This window comes from Syngnathus scovelli, chromosome 3, assembly GCF_024217435.2.
Source record: "Syngnathus scovelli strain Florida chromosome 3, RoL_Ssco_1.2, whole genome shotgun sequence".
NCBI classification, from domain to species: Eukaryota; Metazoa; Chordata; class Actinopteri; order Syngnathiformes; family Syngnathidae; genus Syngnathus; species Syngnathus scovelli.
In genome coordinates this window covers 7,370,430-7,389,327 of record NC_090849.1, presented here as the reverse complement: position 1 = coordinate 7,389,327, position 18,898 = coordinate 7,370,430, and the positions used below count along the sequence as shown (strand labels likewise).

The 18,898-nt window shown below is 45.8% G+C and overlaps 1 protein-coding gene across 11 annotated transcripts in view; it reads left to right on the top strand.

Moving 5' to 3' along the window:
* ehmt1a (euchromatic histone-lysine N-methyltransferase 1a) overlaps positions 1-18,898 on the top strand; it is a 103,515-nt gene that overhangs the window by 63,335 nt on the left and 21,282 nt on the right. For 10 of the 11 annotated variants that reach the window (XM_049764209.1, XM_049764207.1, XM_049764201.1 and 7 more), the window contains one exon: positions 9,281-9,448. The exons of the other annotated variant lie outside the window; for it this stretch is intronic. In XM_049764209.1, coding sequence (XP_049620166.1) covers positions 9,281-9,448 — 168 coding nt within the window. The remainder of the gene's footprint in view (positions 1-9,280; positions 9,449-18,898) is intronic. 11 annotated transcript variants of the gene reach the window in all.

Sequence of the window (18,898 nt, the reverse complement as noted above, 5' to 3'; positions counted from 1 at the left end):
GTTCTGAGGGGCTTTATATAAGCTGAATTGTTGGCATTATTTCGATGAGATTCATCATGTCTTCGTAATAATATAAACAAATTCTTTTGTTCAGACAATAAAAACTTAGGTTGTTACCTGCTGACAGTTTCGACTGATACTCCAGTCTTCTTCAGAGTACAAGAACGCCTCAAGGAAGACTGGACCCTCAAAAAACGCACAAACCTGACAGTGAGTGACATCAGCACATTGCTAAATTTCGTTTCCAAATCCATCTATTTACATTTCAAAAACACAATATACAAACAGACAGAAGGATTTGCAATGGGAGACTCACTATCTGCAATAATGAGCAGTTTTTTGTGGAGGACCTGGAAACCAAAGCCATCCACACTGCACCCACACTCTGGAAAAGATACGTCGATGACATCCTGGAAAAAATTAAAACTGGACACACTCAAGAGCTCACAAACCATCTGAACACCATGGACAACACCGGCAACATACAATTCACGCACGAAGAGGAAATAAACCGGACCATATTTTTCCTGGACATGAAGATCCACCACAAAGACGACGGCAGCATCAAGATCACAGTGTACAGAAAACCCACTCACACGGACCAGTACCTCCTCTGGACATCAGAACACCCTACAGCGCACAAACTATCAGTAGTCAGAACATTATACGAACGGACCACCATCATAACGGAAGAGAAAGACAGACAGGAGGAAGAAAGATGCATTGAACAAGCACTCACACTCTGCCAGTATTCAAGATGGACCATAAACAAAGGAAAACAACAAGTCAAAAATGTTAGAGATTTGCTCACTCCAACTTATTTTGCAAGAACCAAACAGGAGACAAGCAAGTTCTTTTGTACACCTGCAGGTGGAGAGTCCATTCGTCGCTGTCTGAACAGCGATTATCGAATGAAGTCTAAAAGTCTCCTCCCTGCAAGGGCATATTTATTAGGAGGAACAGAGTGGGGGTGGGAGTGGACAGGTTTGGTGAACCCCCGGCCTCTGATAAGATCAGAGCAGGGGGTGTTTTACACTATTGTGGGAAACAGACTCTGCATTGTGAGGGCCAGACGTGACTGATTTAATTATTACATTGTGAGGGCCAGACGTGATTGATTTAATCATTACATTGTGAGGGCAAGACAAGATTGATTTAATCATTACAGTCTACATTCCAACATAATCATAGGATCAAACTAACCTGAAAACCCTAACATCTCCCTCCTGATTTATCATATGATTATGCCACCCCAAACAACAACGATAAGCAAGAGAAAAAAAAACATATATACGTATAATGAAGAAAGTAGAATGGTAAAAATAAAAACAACAAACAATGATAGCAACACTTTCCAGTGAAGATGAGGCATTACCTCAACACCCCAGATCAAACTTATTGTGTAAGCGAAAAACCTGCTGGCCAGATGTTATTAGCAGGAAAATTCTTACACGGCCCCGTTGCCACAGGCGGCCAGAATGCTATCAATAAAAAAGAAAAAGAAAAACACAGAAACAGTACATCTGAGGGAAGAGCGCAAGGACAACTTTGTCTCCGACGGACCATACTTTATGGTCCTCTGGAACGTTCACAGCCCAGACAGGGTCATGAGGGTCAAAGGTTATATCTGCTCTGCGTCGAGTCCAGAAGAGTTGTGTGCTCCTGTCAGCTGATGATGTCATATCCTGTAGGTGTCGTCTGTCACCCACACTGGTGCACACACTCCTGTCCAGTTGGCGGGCAGCATCGGATAAACCTTGTGACCACAAAGCCACCAGCCATTCTGTATGAAGTATGTTCCGTTCGATGGTGTAGCCATGTTGGTTGGAGAGCCCTCCCCACCTGAAATGGCTCTCTTATCTTGACACTCATCGGTGATGTCCAGAGCTCCCATCCAGTTTCCTCCTGGAGAGCAGTCGTCGTTAATGCAGACGTGGGTCTTGTTACCTTGGATGTAACATGTGTAATTCACTCCAGCTGGTCTCTCTGTGTAGGCCACTTGTGGTATTGTTCGTCCTTTAACAGTCACATTGAGATTTGCCCAGAAGTGTTCATCATAGGCACCGTGTTTCGCTTCAGTGACATTCATTGCTCTGGCCTCCAAGCGAACTTGCGTGGAGGAAGGCGGGAGTTTCGAACACACATAGCACGCCTCCTGTGTGTGAGCTCTCACAGTGAACCTGAGGGTTGTCCACCTGTGAGGGGGAGAGATCAGGCGGCAGTAAATTTGCATTGGACACATCTTTCAGTTTGAGCGTCCTGATTAGATAATCTGCCCAGGACTGCTCTTCATCTGTTGCTTGCAACTCTCGTAGTCAATTGTAGTGCCCATTTAACTGGCAAATAGGAGGTTTTTTTTTTTTTTTTTTTTTTTTTTTTTTTTTTTTGAAACAAGCTCTACAAAAAAAAAAATGTTTGTTTTGGTTTGAAAATATTTTGAATATGAATCAAATCCATATGTTGTATAAAGCTGACTGACCTGCCCCACTATCCCTCCCCTTGAGCCATGTGTCGCGCACCATGGCTCAATATTGCAGCCCATTTGCATAGGTTCTTTGGTAGGGTAGGTCATTTATAGATGCCATTCTCTAATCATGCCCCTGTTTTGACAACTAGCTTAGCAAGTAAATGGATGGCCTCCCCGAATGGGGAGCGACTCAGCTAGCAAATGATTAGACATTTTCACTTTGTTGTAGTTTCTTTAGTTACTTTTCAATCGTTTTCTCATTGTTTATCACAAGAATCTTAGAAATTTGAATACAAATCAAAACGTATGTTTTATTTTACTCAATTGTATGATTTAGAGAATCCATATGTAGTAAAGTTTTGTAGTACTACATATGATTTCATCATCATTTAGTTTGACTTTCTTTCCAAAACGCTTCTTAATTTCTCAGTTCACACATCTTCTACATGTGTTACTGGTTCTCCATTTTTTTTCTAGTTAATTATCAATCCAAAAGCTACGTGTTTCTTTCTAACATTCAACCTGCTCAAAATCATTCTTTCATCAAAGTCGCTCTACTAATTTTCCATAGTAGTCGCCAACGACTTCAACCATTCAACCTTTCATTCAGGCAATCATTCATCAATGCTCATCATATGTATCTCACACAGTCTCCAAAAAGGAGTCTTTCTATCACATTGGTCCCAATTCATCCAAGCTCACCACACAACATTCATATATCATTTTCAACTCAGGTTTCCTGGTAGAACAATCCACCAATTCAAAAAAAACTTAACTAAAACAAACAATTGGCAAATTAATCTGAATTTTTTTCTTTGTTTTTAAATTTGAAGAACTCAATCGCTCAGATTTAGCTTGCAATTAGAATTTTGCATAATCTTATAACACAACCAATCAATTATTCCTATTAAATGTAGCATTGCAAAATCTTAAATTCACAATTTAGCTTCTTCCAATTCCTGAAAGCATGTTCTGTCTTTTTTTTTTTTTTTTTTTCCGAATTTCTCATGTGGGCTCGACACTTTACATGCACTAGTGTGGATTAGTTTCTGCTTGCAAACAGATTTCTCTCTTTTTCCTCTCATTTTTATCTTTCAAAATCATTTCTGTTCTGCGGTGCAAATTGGATAGACCACAGTCTAGCAATTTTTTTTATATACTAAAACTTTAGCCAATGTTCATCATTTTAACATATACGCACACACATGCACAGCTCTCGCACGCAAAAGGTAGTTCCCAGCACCAATGATTCGTCACAGGCTGGCCATTTCCTGTGGTCGATCATGAGCTGGTCCCTCCCATGCACACGAGGACAGCACATTCTAATTTTATTTATTTATCTTCTAGAAGCAAGTTGCATTTCTTTACCACTTGAACTCTCAACTTCCTTTCTACTCCATACTTTCTCTTCCACTTCGGCATATATTGCATACAATTAAGAAATCTACTTGCCATGAACTTCTCGTTTTAAAGAAGAGCAGAGCAAGAGATTTACCGTTCTTATTTCCCATCTTAATTTTAGTAGTTTAAGGTTTTACAATTTTTTTTTTTCATTTTTTTTTTTTTTTCTTTGAGGATCCTCAATGCAGGTTTAAATTGACCTTTCAACAAATTACTAGCCTGTTTTATTGCCATGGATCAACGCTAGAACTGCTTCTTAGTCAATTTATCAACTCAATCACACAAACTCCAGCGCTTTTTTAGGCCTATCCAGGGATGGGTGTAAAACCCTCCCAAACAGCTTTGGAAAAACGGACAAAAGAAAAAATCTACGCCCTTCTTCAATTAAGAAAAAGAAGCTCTGTTTTTCTTAGCCCGTTTCTTCCACTGGGACTTGAACCCAAGCTATTCTTTGGCTTGGAAAAACATGCAAAGAAAAATCTACGCCCTTCTTTGATTAACAAAAAAGAAGCTCCGTGTTTCTTAGCACGTTCCTTCCACTGGGACTTTAACCCAAGCCAGATCCCTCAGCTCGGAAAAACAGACAAAGAAGAGTCTACACACTTTTTCGATGAACGAAAAAGAAGCTCTGCCTTTCTTAGCCTGTTTCTTCCACTGGGACTTTAACCCAAGCTGGCTCCCGTGCACCTCTACGTGTTACGCGTTTAACAACACAACACAATTATGGCCTTTAACTTACTTGTCCCCTGGTTCGTTGCACTGCCGGGTCCCGTCAATCCACCTCTGTCAGACGAAGGCAGACCTAAGATGCTGGCCCAGCGAAGAATTTCCTTCCCAGGTCTTTCTTTACCAGGTCCGGCTAATGGACGCTGGCCCGTCGACGGTGTACAGCGCGTCGTCCTCCGTCAGCCAGATGATGGGTATGAGGGTCCCGGGTTTTGGCACCAAAATGTTAGAGATTTGCTCACTCCAACTTATTTTGCAAGAACCAAACAGGAGACAAGCAAGTTCTTTTGTACACCTGCAGGTGGAGAGTCCATTCGTCGCTGTCTGAACAGCGATTATCGAATGAAGTCTAAAAGTCTCCTCCCTGCAAGGGCATATTTATTAGGAGGAACAGAGTGGGGGTGGGAGTGGACAGGTTTGGTGAACCCCCGGCCTCTGATAAGATCAGAGCAGGGGGTGTTTTACACTATTGTGGGAAACAGACTCTGCATTGTGAGGGCCAGACGTGACTGATTTAATTATTACATTGTGAGGGCCAGACGTGATTGATTTAATCATTACATTGTGAGGGCAAGACAAGATTGATTTAATCATTACAGTCTACATTCCAACATAATCATAGGATCAAACTAACCTGAAAACCCTAACAAAAAACAAAGAGGACAAGACAAGGGAAAGGAAAACAAAATGCACACAACAGACTGAGAAAACACCAGACATTGTAATCTTGCCATAAATCCGAGGGATAACTGAACCAATACAACGGGCAAAGAAAAAGCATCACATCAATACAGCCATCAAACCATACACCAAACTCCAACAACTACTTGTACATCCCAAAGATAAAATGACACCAGAACAAAAATGCAACGTTATCTACGAAATGCCATGCAAGTCATGCAACAAAATATACATTGGGGAAACAGGCTGGTCATTCAACATAAGGAAAAAGGAACATCAGAAAGAATGCGAAAAGGAGACAGTGGGACGATTTACACGGACACAAAAAAAAAAGCAGACAAGGGAAATCTAAAATCAGCCATTACAGACCACTGCAGAAGAAACAACCACATCATGGACTGGGATGGGGGAAAAATCATAACAACAGAATCTAACAAACCATACAGGTGAATCAAGGAGGCCATAGAAATAAGGAAGCGAGCAAGCGGGACCATCAACAAAGATGAGGGGGCGTATATTCTATCACACACCTGAGATTCCCTTCTCTGAAGGCCACCAAAGGCGGAGGAGGGACCGGCTCGGCGGACTTTGACAATCCTGCCGAGCCAGCCAATGGATACCGTAATTTCCGGTGTATAAGCCGCACCGGTGTATAACCCGCACCAGCTAATATTCGGGGATATTTTAGTTTTTTTCTTACATAAGCCGCGCCGGACTATAAGCCGCACGTGCACACGAGTTTTTTTACAAAGAAAGACAGTACACAGAAAGCCTTTTTGAAGTTTGAATAAGATGCTTTAACATGTCTTTCTAAACATTGCCTGTGACGCAGCAGTAGTACCGCAGCAACACGAAAGTGTGCACGCGAGTTATTATCAAAGAAATACTGGACACAGAAAGCTTTTTTAGAGTTTTAATAACATACCTTAAACATTTCTTTCCAAACACTGCCTGTGGAAGTAACACAGCACTAATAGGGTTTGATTAAATAAAACATACCGGTAAAAGTCACTGAGACGCGGCGGTAACACAGCAGCAATACGGTAGCACGCACTAACAGGGCTGGTCAAAGTAAAAGTAAAAAAAAGAGATTCATCGTCTTCATCTTCCTCCTGTGCACTGAAACCGACGAAGTCTTCCTCCTCAATTTCCGATTGGAATAGCGTTAGATATCCTTCGCCACACACTTTCTCAGTATCTCTTTCGTTGTCGTTTTTATCCATTTCTTCTAGCATTTTCCATGATGAAGGTCTGTTCATGCTAATCTTATTTATGCACGAAGCGCTAAATTACATTAAACTAGCGAGTGACACGTATAGCTCCAGAGTAGACGGGACCACGAAATAAAGAAAAGGGTGCTGCAACACAATGTCATCATCAACTGCCTTTAGCTTAAAAGCGGCATCATATGCATTTCTTTTGTCCCCCATAATGACGGTTTGTGTATAAAAGCTTCATTTCAGTAATGTCCGTCTTGATCGCGTTCTGCGTGATGCGCAAAATGTTGTAAACACAAACTAGCACGTCTTCTTCCGCGCATTATCTCTTCTTCGCCTGTCTCGCTCTTGCTTCCTGCTAGAGCGCCCCCTAGAGGCCAGAGGCCGTAAAAATCCATAAGTACGCCATGCCGTCATTTAAGCCTCAGGGTTCAAAGTAACCTTCTGAATAAAATGCATTAAAAGTTCACATTCATTACAACTTGTTTTTGGTGAGCAAAATGTCAGAAGAATTGAATTTAAATGCTGATTGATTGGGTTTTAATACAATGCAGATGGTCCAAATAGCGCCACTGCTTTGTGTAATCTCTGAGTCACATGACAGAGTAAGAGAAAGGGTTTAGAGCACAGGTGTCAAACTCAAGGCCCGGGGGCCAGATACGGCCCGTCAGATCATTCAATGTGGCCCACGAAGACAAATTGTGCATCAAATTCGTGTGTCATTACTAGAATTGCAAATTGTCTTCACTTTTAATATCTTTTTTTAAAAATATTTGACCAGTTTTTACTCGTCTGATTTGAAAATTAGTTCAAGATTCAAGAGATTCAAGAGTTTTTTATTCGCCATGTTTGAGCGTGCCAAACAAGGAATTTGACTTCGGTAAATCACAGCCTCTGTTCAACATTTAGGTGACTAACAACAACACTCAGGACATGTGAAGAACGAAAGATATTCTCAAACACCCCCTGATCTTAAACTCCCAAGAGGGCAAGGAAAAACTCAAAACTCCATCTAGGGGAAATGAGAAACCTTGAGAAGAGACCACAGATGGGAGGGTCCCTCTTCTAGGATGACCAGGCTGCAATGGATGCAGAGAGGACACATAGTACAAACAGTGTAGACAAAAAAGGTGTGGCAAGCGGGATGTTATTGCACAGTAATGACTCTGAGACTCTAAGAATGGTGTGAGTTCATCAGAGCGACAGCCTGGGGGAAGAAGCTGTCTCTGTGTCTGCTGGTTTTAGTGTACAGAGCTCTATAACGGCGTCCGGAGGGGAGTAGTTCAAACAGGCTGCAACCTGGGTGCGAAGGGTCTGTTGAGATGTTACTTGCACGTTTCCTGGTCCTGGACAGGTACAAGTCTTGGATAGATGGGAGGTTGATTCCAATTATCTTTTCTGCAGTCCTTATTGTCCGTTGCAGTCTGTGCTTGTCTTGTTTGGAGGCCGATCCAAACCAGACAGTGATGGAGGTGCAGAGGACAGACTGGATGATGGCAGTGTAGAAGGTCTTCAGCAGCTCCCGCGGCAGGTTGAACTTCTTGAGCTGTCTCAGGAAGTACAGCCTCTGCTGGGCCTTCTTCCGGACAGAGTCTATGTGGCCGGTCCATTTCAGGTCCCGAGAGATTGTGGTTCCCAGGAACTTGAAGGTGTCTGATGAGAGAATAGTATTACTGCGGATAGTGAGGGGTGAAAGTGGTGAAGGGCCTCGCCTGAAGTCCACTGTCATCTCCACGGTCTTGAGCGGGTTCAGGTCCAGGTGGTTTTGGCTGCACCAGTGGACCAGCCGCTCCACCTCCTGTCTGTACGCAGTCTCATCACCGTTCTGGATCAGTCCGATGAGAGTGGTGTCGTCTGCATACTTCAGGAGCTTCACGGAAGAGTCACTTGCGGAGAAATCGTTGGTGTAGAGGGAGAAGAGCAGTGGGCAGAGGACGCATCCCTGAGGGGCTTCAGTGTTGGTGGTCAGGGTGTCAGATGTGATGCTCCCCAGGCTCACACGCTGTCTCCTGTTGGTCAGGAAGCTGGTGATCCACTGACAGGTGGAGGCAGGCACCGCAAGCTGGATGAGCTTCTGTTATTTGTCAATTTGTTTTGTAGCTTTTACTGTATATAATAGTGTTAAGAGTTCAAAATTTTGGAAAAAAGTCGCGGCTTATACACCGGAAATTACGGTAAATGACACGTCAGCAGCACATTGAATGACGGCTCTGAAGAAGACTGGAGTATCAGTCGAAACTGTCAGCAGGTAACAACTTAAATTTTTATTGTCTAAACGAAATCTGTTTATATGAATTGTTGACACGTCGTTATGCATTCAATTGAAATTGGTAAGGGTTCATTTGACTTACATTTCCCCTGAAGTCCATGTAGTAGAATGTAGAAGTGGCTGCTTTAATCTCTCTTCCATCCAATTCAGATATCAGAGTGACTTACTCAATCTGCTTGATGTTGTCATCTGCATATTGCTTCTCTTTTAATATAAATGTCAACAAACGTCGATGTAGGAGAAGCATTCACGGTGACGAATGGCGAACGGACCTGCCTGACGTAAATTAACGTGACAAAGGTTGCCTTCTGCTGCCTAAAAATATGCTTTCAAGACTTTCTAAATAACACGCTTTCGGGGTTAAAGCGACTCCCAAATTCTGGACGCCAAAGTCCGCGTAAAATCAAGGTTTTACTCACTTTCAGCCCATTTCAATATATTTTCACACTGGAATTTTGTGGCTTTCAGATTGAGAGCGTCAAAATCTGTGTAGCTCTTAGATTTCAGTTTAATTTGCAGGTTGTTTTTGTCTAATGGAATTGTCCTGAATCACAAGAACAAAGAAGGACAAACTGCTTTGGAGTGTTGCATCAATGGCTCAAATGTATGGGTGGCCATTAATGCAAGCAAAAATATGATTGATACCAGGATGAACCAGGACTGTCTTGGAGAGCAGATACTCTTAAGGTGAGTGTTTATGTGTACGCACAAATGAAATGCTGATTTTAGTAACAAGTAATGGAAGGAGAAGTAACCCTGAATTGTGTGACAAGCTTTATTTGACCTGAATTTGCCACCTCTGTTCTCAGTGGTGGAATGGTTCCTGAAATCCACAATTCGGTTTTTATCACGTTTTGTGGTCATGGAATTTGGTTCAGTATACATTGACTGTTAGTAAAATTGATTGTCTTGAAAAGTCAGGTCTGATATTTGACACATCTGTAGGTGAAATCCATCTGCTATGAGATCCTTCCGGAGGTTTTTAAGGCTCAGTATTGTGTGGGTGTTTCCTGGTCTACATGCCTCTGCAACATCACATGGACATTGGGGACAGTGCCTCCGGATTGGTAGTTTCCATTTTCTAGAAGCGGCAAGCTATGTATGTCCTATTTTCAAAGCACATGCATTGGCGACGGGAACATAACCGCCAGCTAGCATTAGCCAAACGAGCCTTAGCATTTAGCTTTGTTGCAGCTCAGAGAAGGAGAGAGAAGTTTTGCCGACTTGAATAGGCATGAGGGGAAAGATAACAGACAAGGAAGGATGAGCAAGTTCATGTCATTGGTGCTAAAACATTTTTATTTGCATTATACTCCTCACTGGGCGACACGTCCACAGTTTGAATGGGTACGGCTGACCCAAGAAGACAATTTTTTCCGCCACTTGTGTTTAACGCAGCCATTTCCAAAGTCCAGCCCGCAGCCCAAATGCGGCCCGCGTCTAAATTTAAACTGGCCCGAAGCATTGTGTCATAAAATCAATAACAAGTGGCCCGCTGGCACTGTCGCGGGGACATGCGCGCTCCAGAGCGAGGCACAGAAATTAAACTCGTCCTAACGGGAACGTGCACATGAGCCAGCGCTCATGATCGTTTGCGAGCGTGTCTCCTCCGTCCCTTCTCAGTTCACGCGCACACAAGTGTCCGTTTGCAAGGTAATCAGTGACACAGACACTTGCTCATTTAAATGTCCACACACCAAGGACTAAGGTGACGCTAAAATCAGAGACGCTGCAAGTGACGCTGCACAGGGAAAGGCAAAAAAAAAAAAAAAAAAAGCCTAAAAAAACAGACTACTGGTGAGAGCTGTCTACTTTGTACTAACTCTACACACTACAACGTGTCCGCACCGCCATCTCACAGTGATCGCAAACAACAAAAAGACGATGGATTATTATTTTGTGATTATGAAGTAATTTGTTGGGTATGAAGTTGAAATAAAAAAGATAAAATGGAGAATTATTTAATTTGGATTAAAAATATGTCATGATGCAACCTGGCCTGTTTTCTGCAGTCACAAACACCAATATCACCCTTCTTATTAATACAACAATAATAAAACAAACTTAATCCATCTAATAAAAAAAAAATCAAGTTTCATAAAATTGTTCATTTGTGTTTAATTTATTATTTTTTGAATCTTTAACTTTTCTGGTAGTGCAATTGACAACAGATTCTCATTTGCTATCAGAATCAGATTCAGCTTTATTAACCAAGTTTGTGCATGCCAAACAGGGAATTTGACTCAGGTTGATCTCAGCCTCTGTACAACATTTAAGTGACTGAGAACATTCAGTTAACTAACAACATTTAAGTGGTGAGAGCAGGATGTCAGTGATGTCTCTGAGTCTCTATGAGTGGTGTGAGTTCATCAGAGCGACAGCCTGGGGGAAGAAGCTGTGTCTGTGTCTGCTGGTTTTGGCGTACAGCGCTCTGTAACGCCGTTCGGAGGCAAGTAGTTTGAACAGACTGTGACCTGGGTGAAAAGGGTCTGCAGAGATGTTACTTGCACATTTCCTGGTCCTGGACAGGTACAAGTCTTGGATAGATGGGAGGTTGGTCCCGATTATCTTTTCCACAGACCTGATTGTCTGTTGCAGTCTTTGGTTGTCTTGTTTGGTGGCCGATCCAAACAGGACAGTGATGGAGGTGCAGAGGCTAGACTAGATCAGGGGTCACCAACCTTTCTTAAACCGAGAGCTACTTCCTGGGTACTGATTAAGGCAAAGGGCTACCAGTTTGACACACACTTCTGAAATAGCCAATTTGCTCAATTTGGCTTTCACTATGTGTTATCATTGTCATTTCCAGTTCACATGTAAGTGTGATTCTAACAAGAATAGCAAAAATACAGTCAAACCTTGGTTTTTGACCACAATCCGTTCCAGAAGGCGGTTCGAGAAGCGAATCGGTCGAATTCCGAATCTATTTTTCCCATTACAAATAATGGAAAAAATTGTAATCCATTTCAAGACAAAAAAAAAACCCCTCTTTTTTAAGCATTTTTTCATTTGCGCATATAAAAGTCCCAATGATCGTTGTCACACACGCATCTGGGTGTGGTGAAATTTGTCCTCTGCATTTAACCCATCCCCGTGTGATTTTAATCCATCCCCTGGGGGAGAGGGGAGCAGTGAGCAGCAGCGGTGCCGCGCTCGGGAATCATTTGGTGATCTAACCCCCCAATTCCAACCCCGTTTCTGCCCATAGTCTATATATAGATGCTCCAATTTCCGTAACATCTGTCGTCCTCAAATGAGGACCAGCATCCGTGCCAGTTGTATACAGTTATAACCAGTCTTTGACCAGTCGAAACCGGAATCGCCGCCATCTGCCCAGTGTATGAGTCAGTCGTGCTAGGTGAGTGAAGCCGGACGGTTGCGATTCACGATGGAACATGATCAAAGGTGAGCTCCGGGATATTATGATAGACCCGAGATAGGGGGGTGAAACATTTAGGGAACAATTATCATATAATGGTTATTGACTGATGTGATTGCAGTGATGATTCGCCCTGACGTATTTCCTCCATGTATTATTTTATGCAAAACATCTATGTATATATAGACTATGGGCGTCTATGGGTACAAAATCGGTGCTGGATGTCCTCGATGCAATCGAAGGTGAAGATGAAAACGCAGCTGTGGATGAAATCTTCATTGCTACCCCCGCGGTCAGTGTGGAGTCTGCGCCTGACAAAATTCCCGGACGTCAGGCCTCTCGCCGCCCCCACGATTGTCGTCGGAAAGAGCGCAAATCAGAAGCTGGTCTTCTTCCTTTCTGATGTATATCCTCACCTTGTTCGAGAGAGCATCAAGTATGTGACTGACTCCAACTTCCATCTCACCATCGGAGAATTGAAGCGCGTGTTGGGGATCTTGGTGCTCTCGGGTTACCACTCTCTCCCCAGTCGCCGACACGACTGGAGCACAGATGATCCCCAGTGCGCCCTCGTCGCTGGGGCCATATCACGCAACAGGTTCGAGGAGATCATCCGCTACACTCACTGCGCCGACAACGCGCACCTGAACCTCAGCGACCGGATGACAAAGCTGCGTCCCATGATGGACATCCTCAACGCTCGGTTCAGGGAGGCGTGTCCAATGGACTGCAATGTTGATCTGGACGAGGCAATGATTGAATATTTTGGAAGACACGGATGCAAGCAAGCAATCCAAAACAAGCCGGTGCGGTTCGGCTTCAAGGCCTGGTGCCTGAACAGTGGGACCAACGGCTTCCTGCTCCGCTTCGACATCCACCAGGGGGCGAGTGGAGATGCCTCTGAAGTGGAACGCAAGTTCGGCAAGGCCGGTGGCACGCTCCTTCGACTTCTGGACGACCTCCCCGATGCTGTGCGTGCACTTCCGCTACGCGTCCACATCGACAACTACTTCACCGGCCTCCCGCTAGTTGCAGAGGTGTGCAGGCGGGGCTACGCTTGCACGGGGACGATCCGAGAAAACCGCATCCCGCGCTCCTGCCCGATCACAGATCAGAAGGCTATGAAGAGCAAGCCGCGTGGTGCCGTGTCTGTCGTGTACGACACGTCAAACAAGATTGCGCTCACTCGGTGGAAGGATAACGCCGTGGTCACCATCGCCTCCACCCTCGCCGCCGAGCATCCTCCGCAAAAGGCGTCACGCTGGTCAGCAAAGGAGAAGAAGAAGGTGGCAGTGGACCAGCCATTTGTTGTCCAGCTGTACAACCGCAGCATGGGCGGCACGGACTGCGCCGACCAGAGCATCGGGCTCTACCGCATCAACATGCGGCGGAAGAAGTGGTTGATATTCACCTGGATGCTGGACGCGGCCGTCTTCACTGCATGGGTGCTGCACCGGCTGGATGAGCACGGCGGGATATCTCTGCTTGACTTCCGACGCGAGGTGGCCCGAACTCTGCTTGCAGCACCAGGCATCACTCGAGCTCGGAGAGTGGGCAGACCGCGCCTGTGCGCAGTTGCCGATGACTCCCGCTTCGACGGCATGGAGCACTGGCCGGAAGTGGCGGAGCAAGGCCGAAAATGCGCACTGCCGACTTGCAAGTCACGTCCGTCCAGTGCGTCCTCCATTTGCCGTGTGGCACTGTGCATGAAATGTTTCCGTGGTTACCACCAGCCGGAACAGAATGTGTGAGAAGCACTGGTCGCGTGATCCGTTTTCTGACCAGAAGTGGCAGCGCAAGGCTGAGCATGATCACTGCTGAGTTACTAATCACGGCCGTCCACTGCGTTTATGGTACCGCAATCTTCAGTTCACTGCGCTTATTGTACCGTGGTTTTGTACCGTTTTCCCTGAAGGTTTGTTGCAAACACATACGGCTATGAAAGCCAACTTGTGTTCGTAGAAACTTCGGCATTTTCTTACGACTGGTCCCCATACCCTGGGGATGACGGCCGCCGTTGACTGGAGGCGTTGCACATGAGTGCCAATTGAAAATTGCGGAAACAGCTGTTACGTGTAAAACACAACTAACTCTGAACATTCAAATAAATTACATCACGTTACACTTGTAAATCGTCAGAATGCTCAGATTTTTGTGCATGTATCAGCCCATAGTCTATATATAGATGCCGCATATCTCGTGTACGCGACGTCATAACCAAAAAAGCGCGGCATATTCGTACTTAGGGACACCTAAGGACCCAGAAAATATGCAACTTTTTAGAAGAAAAAATGTGGGCAGATCCGGGTGAATGATGAGTGCCAAGCAGGGAGGCAATGGGTCCCGTTTTTATAGTCTTTGGTATGACCCGGCCGGGGTTTGAACCCACAACCTTCCAGTCTCAGTGCGGACACTAGCTGGTATTTGTCCGATCGCGCAACTTCTGGACTGCTTCCATCTCACCCAGCACATCAACTTCCCCACCCACAGCAAAGGCCACACCCTGTATATAGTATGCTCCTTCTTTCCACTCACATCCAACCCCCGTCCTCTCACCTTTCCACTGTCAGATCATCTCTGCATCCTCTTCTCCGCCCCTCTACCCTCGCTTCATAATTCCACAAAACGCACCATTTCCTACCGCAACAACACTGTAAACCCAATCACGCTTTGCCAGCTCTTATCCTCTGCCCTTCCCTCCGACCCCACTTCTTCCCCTGATGACCTCGCCACCATGCTCAACAACATCCTTTCTGACTCCCTTGATTCCCTAGCCCCCTGGAAAACTTCCTCTGTTACATTCACTAACTCTGCCCCTTGGTATACCCCGGAACTCCACTCCATGAAACAAACTGGCCGTCAACTTGAACGCCTCCACAAAAGAACGCGTCTCACTGTCCATGCTGAAACCTTCAAACAACACCTCTCCTCCTACCGTGATGCTCTTCTTGCTACCAAATCTGCTTACTTCTCATCTCTTATTAATTACACTAACCGGAACCCCCGCATACTCCACCGTCAACAAGTTGCTCCAGCCACTGGGCACCAAGCCACCCTCCTCACCCGCCCTCTGTAACTCCTTCCTTGTCAACTTTAACAACAAAATCGCCCAAATCAACAGTTCTCTGACCGGCACCATCAATAAATCCTCCTCCCCCACCTCCCCTGCTCTGCTGCCCCCCCCCCCCCTTCTTGACCTCCCGCCCTTCTCCTATCTCACTGCCTTCTCCCTTGTCGACTCCTCCACCACCCTAGACATCATCACCGCATCCAAGACAACCACCTGCTCTCTCGACACCCTTCCAACAACCTTAACTAAGGCCTGCCTCCCTGTCCTCCTCCCTCACTTCACCACCCTTTTTAATCAGTCTCTATCCCTTGTCCACTTTCCCACTGTCTCTAAGCTTGCAGCCATCACCCCCGTCCTCACAAAGCCCACCTTGGACCCAGTCAACCTCTCCAAGTACCGTCCCATCTCCAACTTTTCATTCCTTTCCAAAGCCCTTGAACGCATTGTCTCCACCCAACTCCACGCCCATCTACAGTCCAACAACCTCTATGAACCCTTCCAGTCCAGATTCCGCCCATTTCACAGCACCGAAACAGCTCTTGTTAAAGTCACCAACAATCTCCTCATTTCTGCAGACTCTGGTGCCCTCAACATCCTATTACTACTCGACCTTCGTGCAGGCTTTGACACTGTGAACCATTCCATCCTCCTTCAAAGGCTACACCAACTACGTGTTGAGGGCACTGCACTGGCTCACCTATCTCGCCAACAGAAACCAGTTCATCTCTCTCTCCGGCCACACATCCATTCTCTCCCCAGTTACACAGGGGGTCCCCCAAGGCTCAGTTCTTGGCCCCCTCCTATTCATCTGTTACCTCTTTCCCCTTGGTAATGTCATCCGCAAACTCAATCTGGACTTCCACTGCTACGCTGACGACACCCAGATCTATATAGGGACCTCACCAACCCAAACCCTCCCCTCACCCACTTTGAAACCTGCATCTCTACAATAAAAACATGGCTGACCCACAACTTTCTCAAACTCAACAGTGACAAAATAGAGCTCCTCCTCACAGGCACTAAATCCTCCCTTAATAAAACTGGATCCATCACACTCACCATTGACTCCTCAAGCATCACTCCCTCCCCTCTGGCACGCAACCTTGGCGTTATTTTCGACCCTACACTGTCCTTCCACCCTCATGTTAGCTCAGTTGTTAAGACCTCCTACTTCCACCTCCGACGCATCGCCAAAATCCGGCACTGCCTCTCTCTCCCTGCCGCTGAATCCCTCATCCACGCCTTCATCTCATCCCGGCTTGACTACTGCAACTCCCTTCTCACTGGAATCACTGCTCACTCACTCCATAGACTTCAACTAGTCCAAAACTCTGCTGCCCGCCTCCTTACCCACACCCGGTCCCGTGAACACATCACTCCTGTTCTCCACTCTCTTCCCTGGCTCCCCGTTAAGGAGCGTATCATCTTCAAGATACTGCTCCTCACCTTCAAAGTCCTTCACCACCTGGCTCCCACTTACCTATCCGACCTCCTTGTCCCCTACTGCCCCAACCGTCCCCTCCGATCCTCCAATACTTCACGTCTGACAGTTCCAAAATCTAAACTCAAATCCTTCGGCGACAGAGCCGACTCTGGAACTCTCTCCCTCAGTCTATCTGTGACTCACCCACACTCCCCATATTTAAGTCCCGTCTAAAAACTTACCTCTTCTCTCAAGCCTATGACCTCCCCTACCCATAACTGGTTTCCTCTTCTTAATTTTATCCCATTGTCTCTTCCTCGTCCCCCTCCCCTCCTGTATGTCTTTGCCTTGTTCCCTGTAAGCGTCTTTAGGTTTTTGAAAAGCGCTATACAAATTTAATGAATTATTATTATTATTATTAACTGCAGCGCACCGCCAAACGCGCAACCGTAGCGCGTCGCCCACCGCGCAACTGCACCACGCTGGTCACATTATTGTGACAGAGCCGTCACTGAAATTTAGAAAATACTTTTAAAGTCCTGATGTACTTTCCAAAATTTAAGTAGACCTAAGTGCGCAGGGAGCTTAATTTTGTCCGATCGCGCAACTGCAGCGCACTGCCGAACGCGCACTGCCGAACGCGCACTGCCGAACGCGCAACTGTAGCGCGTCGCCGACCGCGCAACTGCACCGCGCTGGTCGCATTATTGTGACAGAGCCGTCGCTAAAATTTTGAAAATATTTTTAAAGTCCTGATGTACTTTCCAAAATTTAAGTGGACCTCAGTGCGCAGGGAGCTTAATTTAGTCCGATCGCACAACCGCAGCGCGCTGGGCGCTCACTGTCGCATTGCTTTAAGAGCGTCTTTGTGTTTTAGGATGGCTTTACTGCTCCCACTTGCTTTCTTTGGAGGCATGATTAGGGGTTAATACAATCCTCAAAGTAACGAAAATACAATAACAACGGAGTCAGTCGGCATCCGGGCCGCGCGGTCGGGTTTTCTCGGGTCCTCACGGCTTTTCTCGCGAGGTTCGACCTCCAAATTTTGTTCGACAACTGAAGCAAAAAAATCTAGATTTTTTTTGTTTGAATTCCGATTTGTTCGAGAACCAGGACGTTCGAAAACCGAGGTCTGACTATAAAATAAATAGATGCAGCTCACTGACAAGTGCCGCTACTTGAGGTAATTTTAGAACAGTCCTGCGGGCGACTCATGCGGTCCTCACGGGCGACCTGATGCCCGAGGGCACCGTACCGTGTTGGTGACCCCTGGACTAGATGATGGCAGTGTAGAAGGTCTTGACCAGCTCCGGTGGCAGGTTGAACTTCCTGAGCTGTCTCAGAAAGTACAACCTCTGCTGGGCCTTCTTCCGGACAGAGTCTATGTAGCCGGCCCATTTCAGGTCCCGGGAGATTGTGGATCCCAGGAACTTGAAGGTGTCAAAAAGTCAAAGTCAAAGTCAGCTTTATTGTCAATTTCTCCACATGCCAAAGACACACAAAGAAACTGAAATTTCGTTCCCCTCTATCCCACGGTGACAAGACATGGCCCACAACAGACAAACAAGTAAACAAGTATAACAGCGTGCTGAATAAATAATGAATAAATAACACAATAAATAAATAAATAAATAAATAAATAAATAAATAAATAAATAAATAAATAAGAGGAGCAAAAAAGGAGCAAGTGCGCGTACAGCAGACATTCCAGAAAATAGCGTAACAGTGCCGCACGCTACGCAGAAGGGGGTAGCGAGTTCAGGGTCCTAACAGCCTGGTGAAAGAAGCTGTTGGCGAGTCTGGTGGTGCGGGAGTGCAGGCTCCTGTACCTCTTCCCAGAGGGCAGAAGGTCAAACAAAGAGTGAGCCGGGTGACTCACATCTCTCGCAATCGAGGTTGCCTTGCGGGCGAGATGGGAAGTGTAAATGTCCTTCAGGGAGGGGAGCGAAGCACCAATAATCTTACCAGCCGTATTCACTATGCGCTGTAGGGCCTTCAAGTTCTTTTGTCTGTGGTAGGAATAGCATTACTGTGGATGGTGAGGGGTGGAAGTGGCGAAGGGTCTCTCCTAAAGTCCACTGTCATCTCCACGGTCTTGAGCGAGTTCGGCTCCAGGTGGTTTTGGCTGCACCAGTGGACCAGCCGCTCCACCTCCTGTCTGTATGCAGTCTCGTCACCATCCCAGATCAGTCCGATGAGAGTGGTGTCGTCCGCATACTTCAGGAGCTTCACGAAAGAGTTGCCTGAGGAGCAATCATTGGTGTA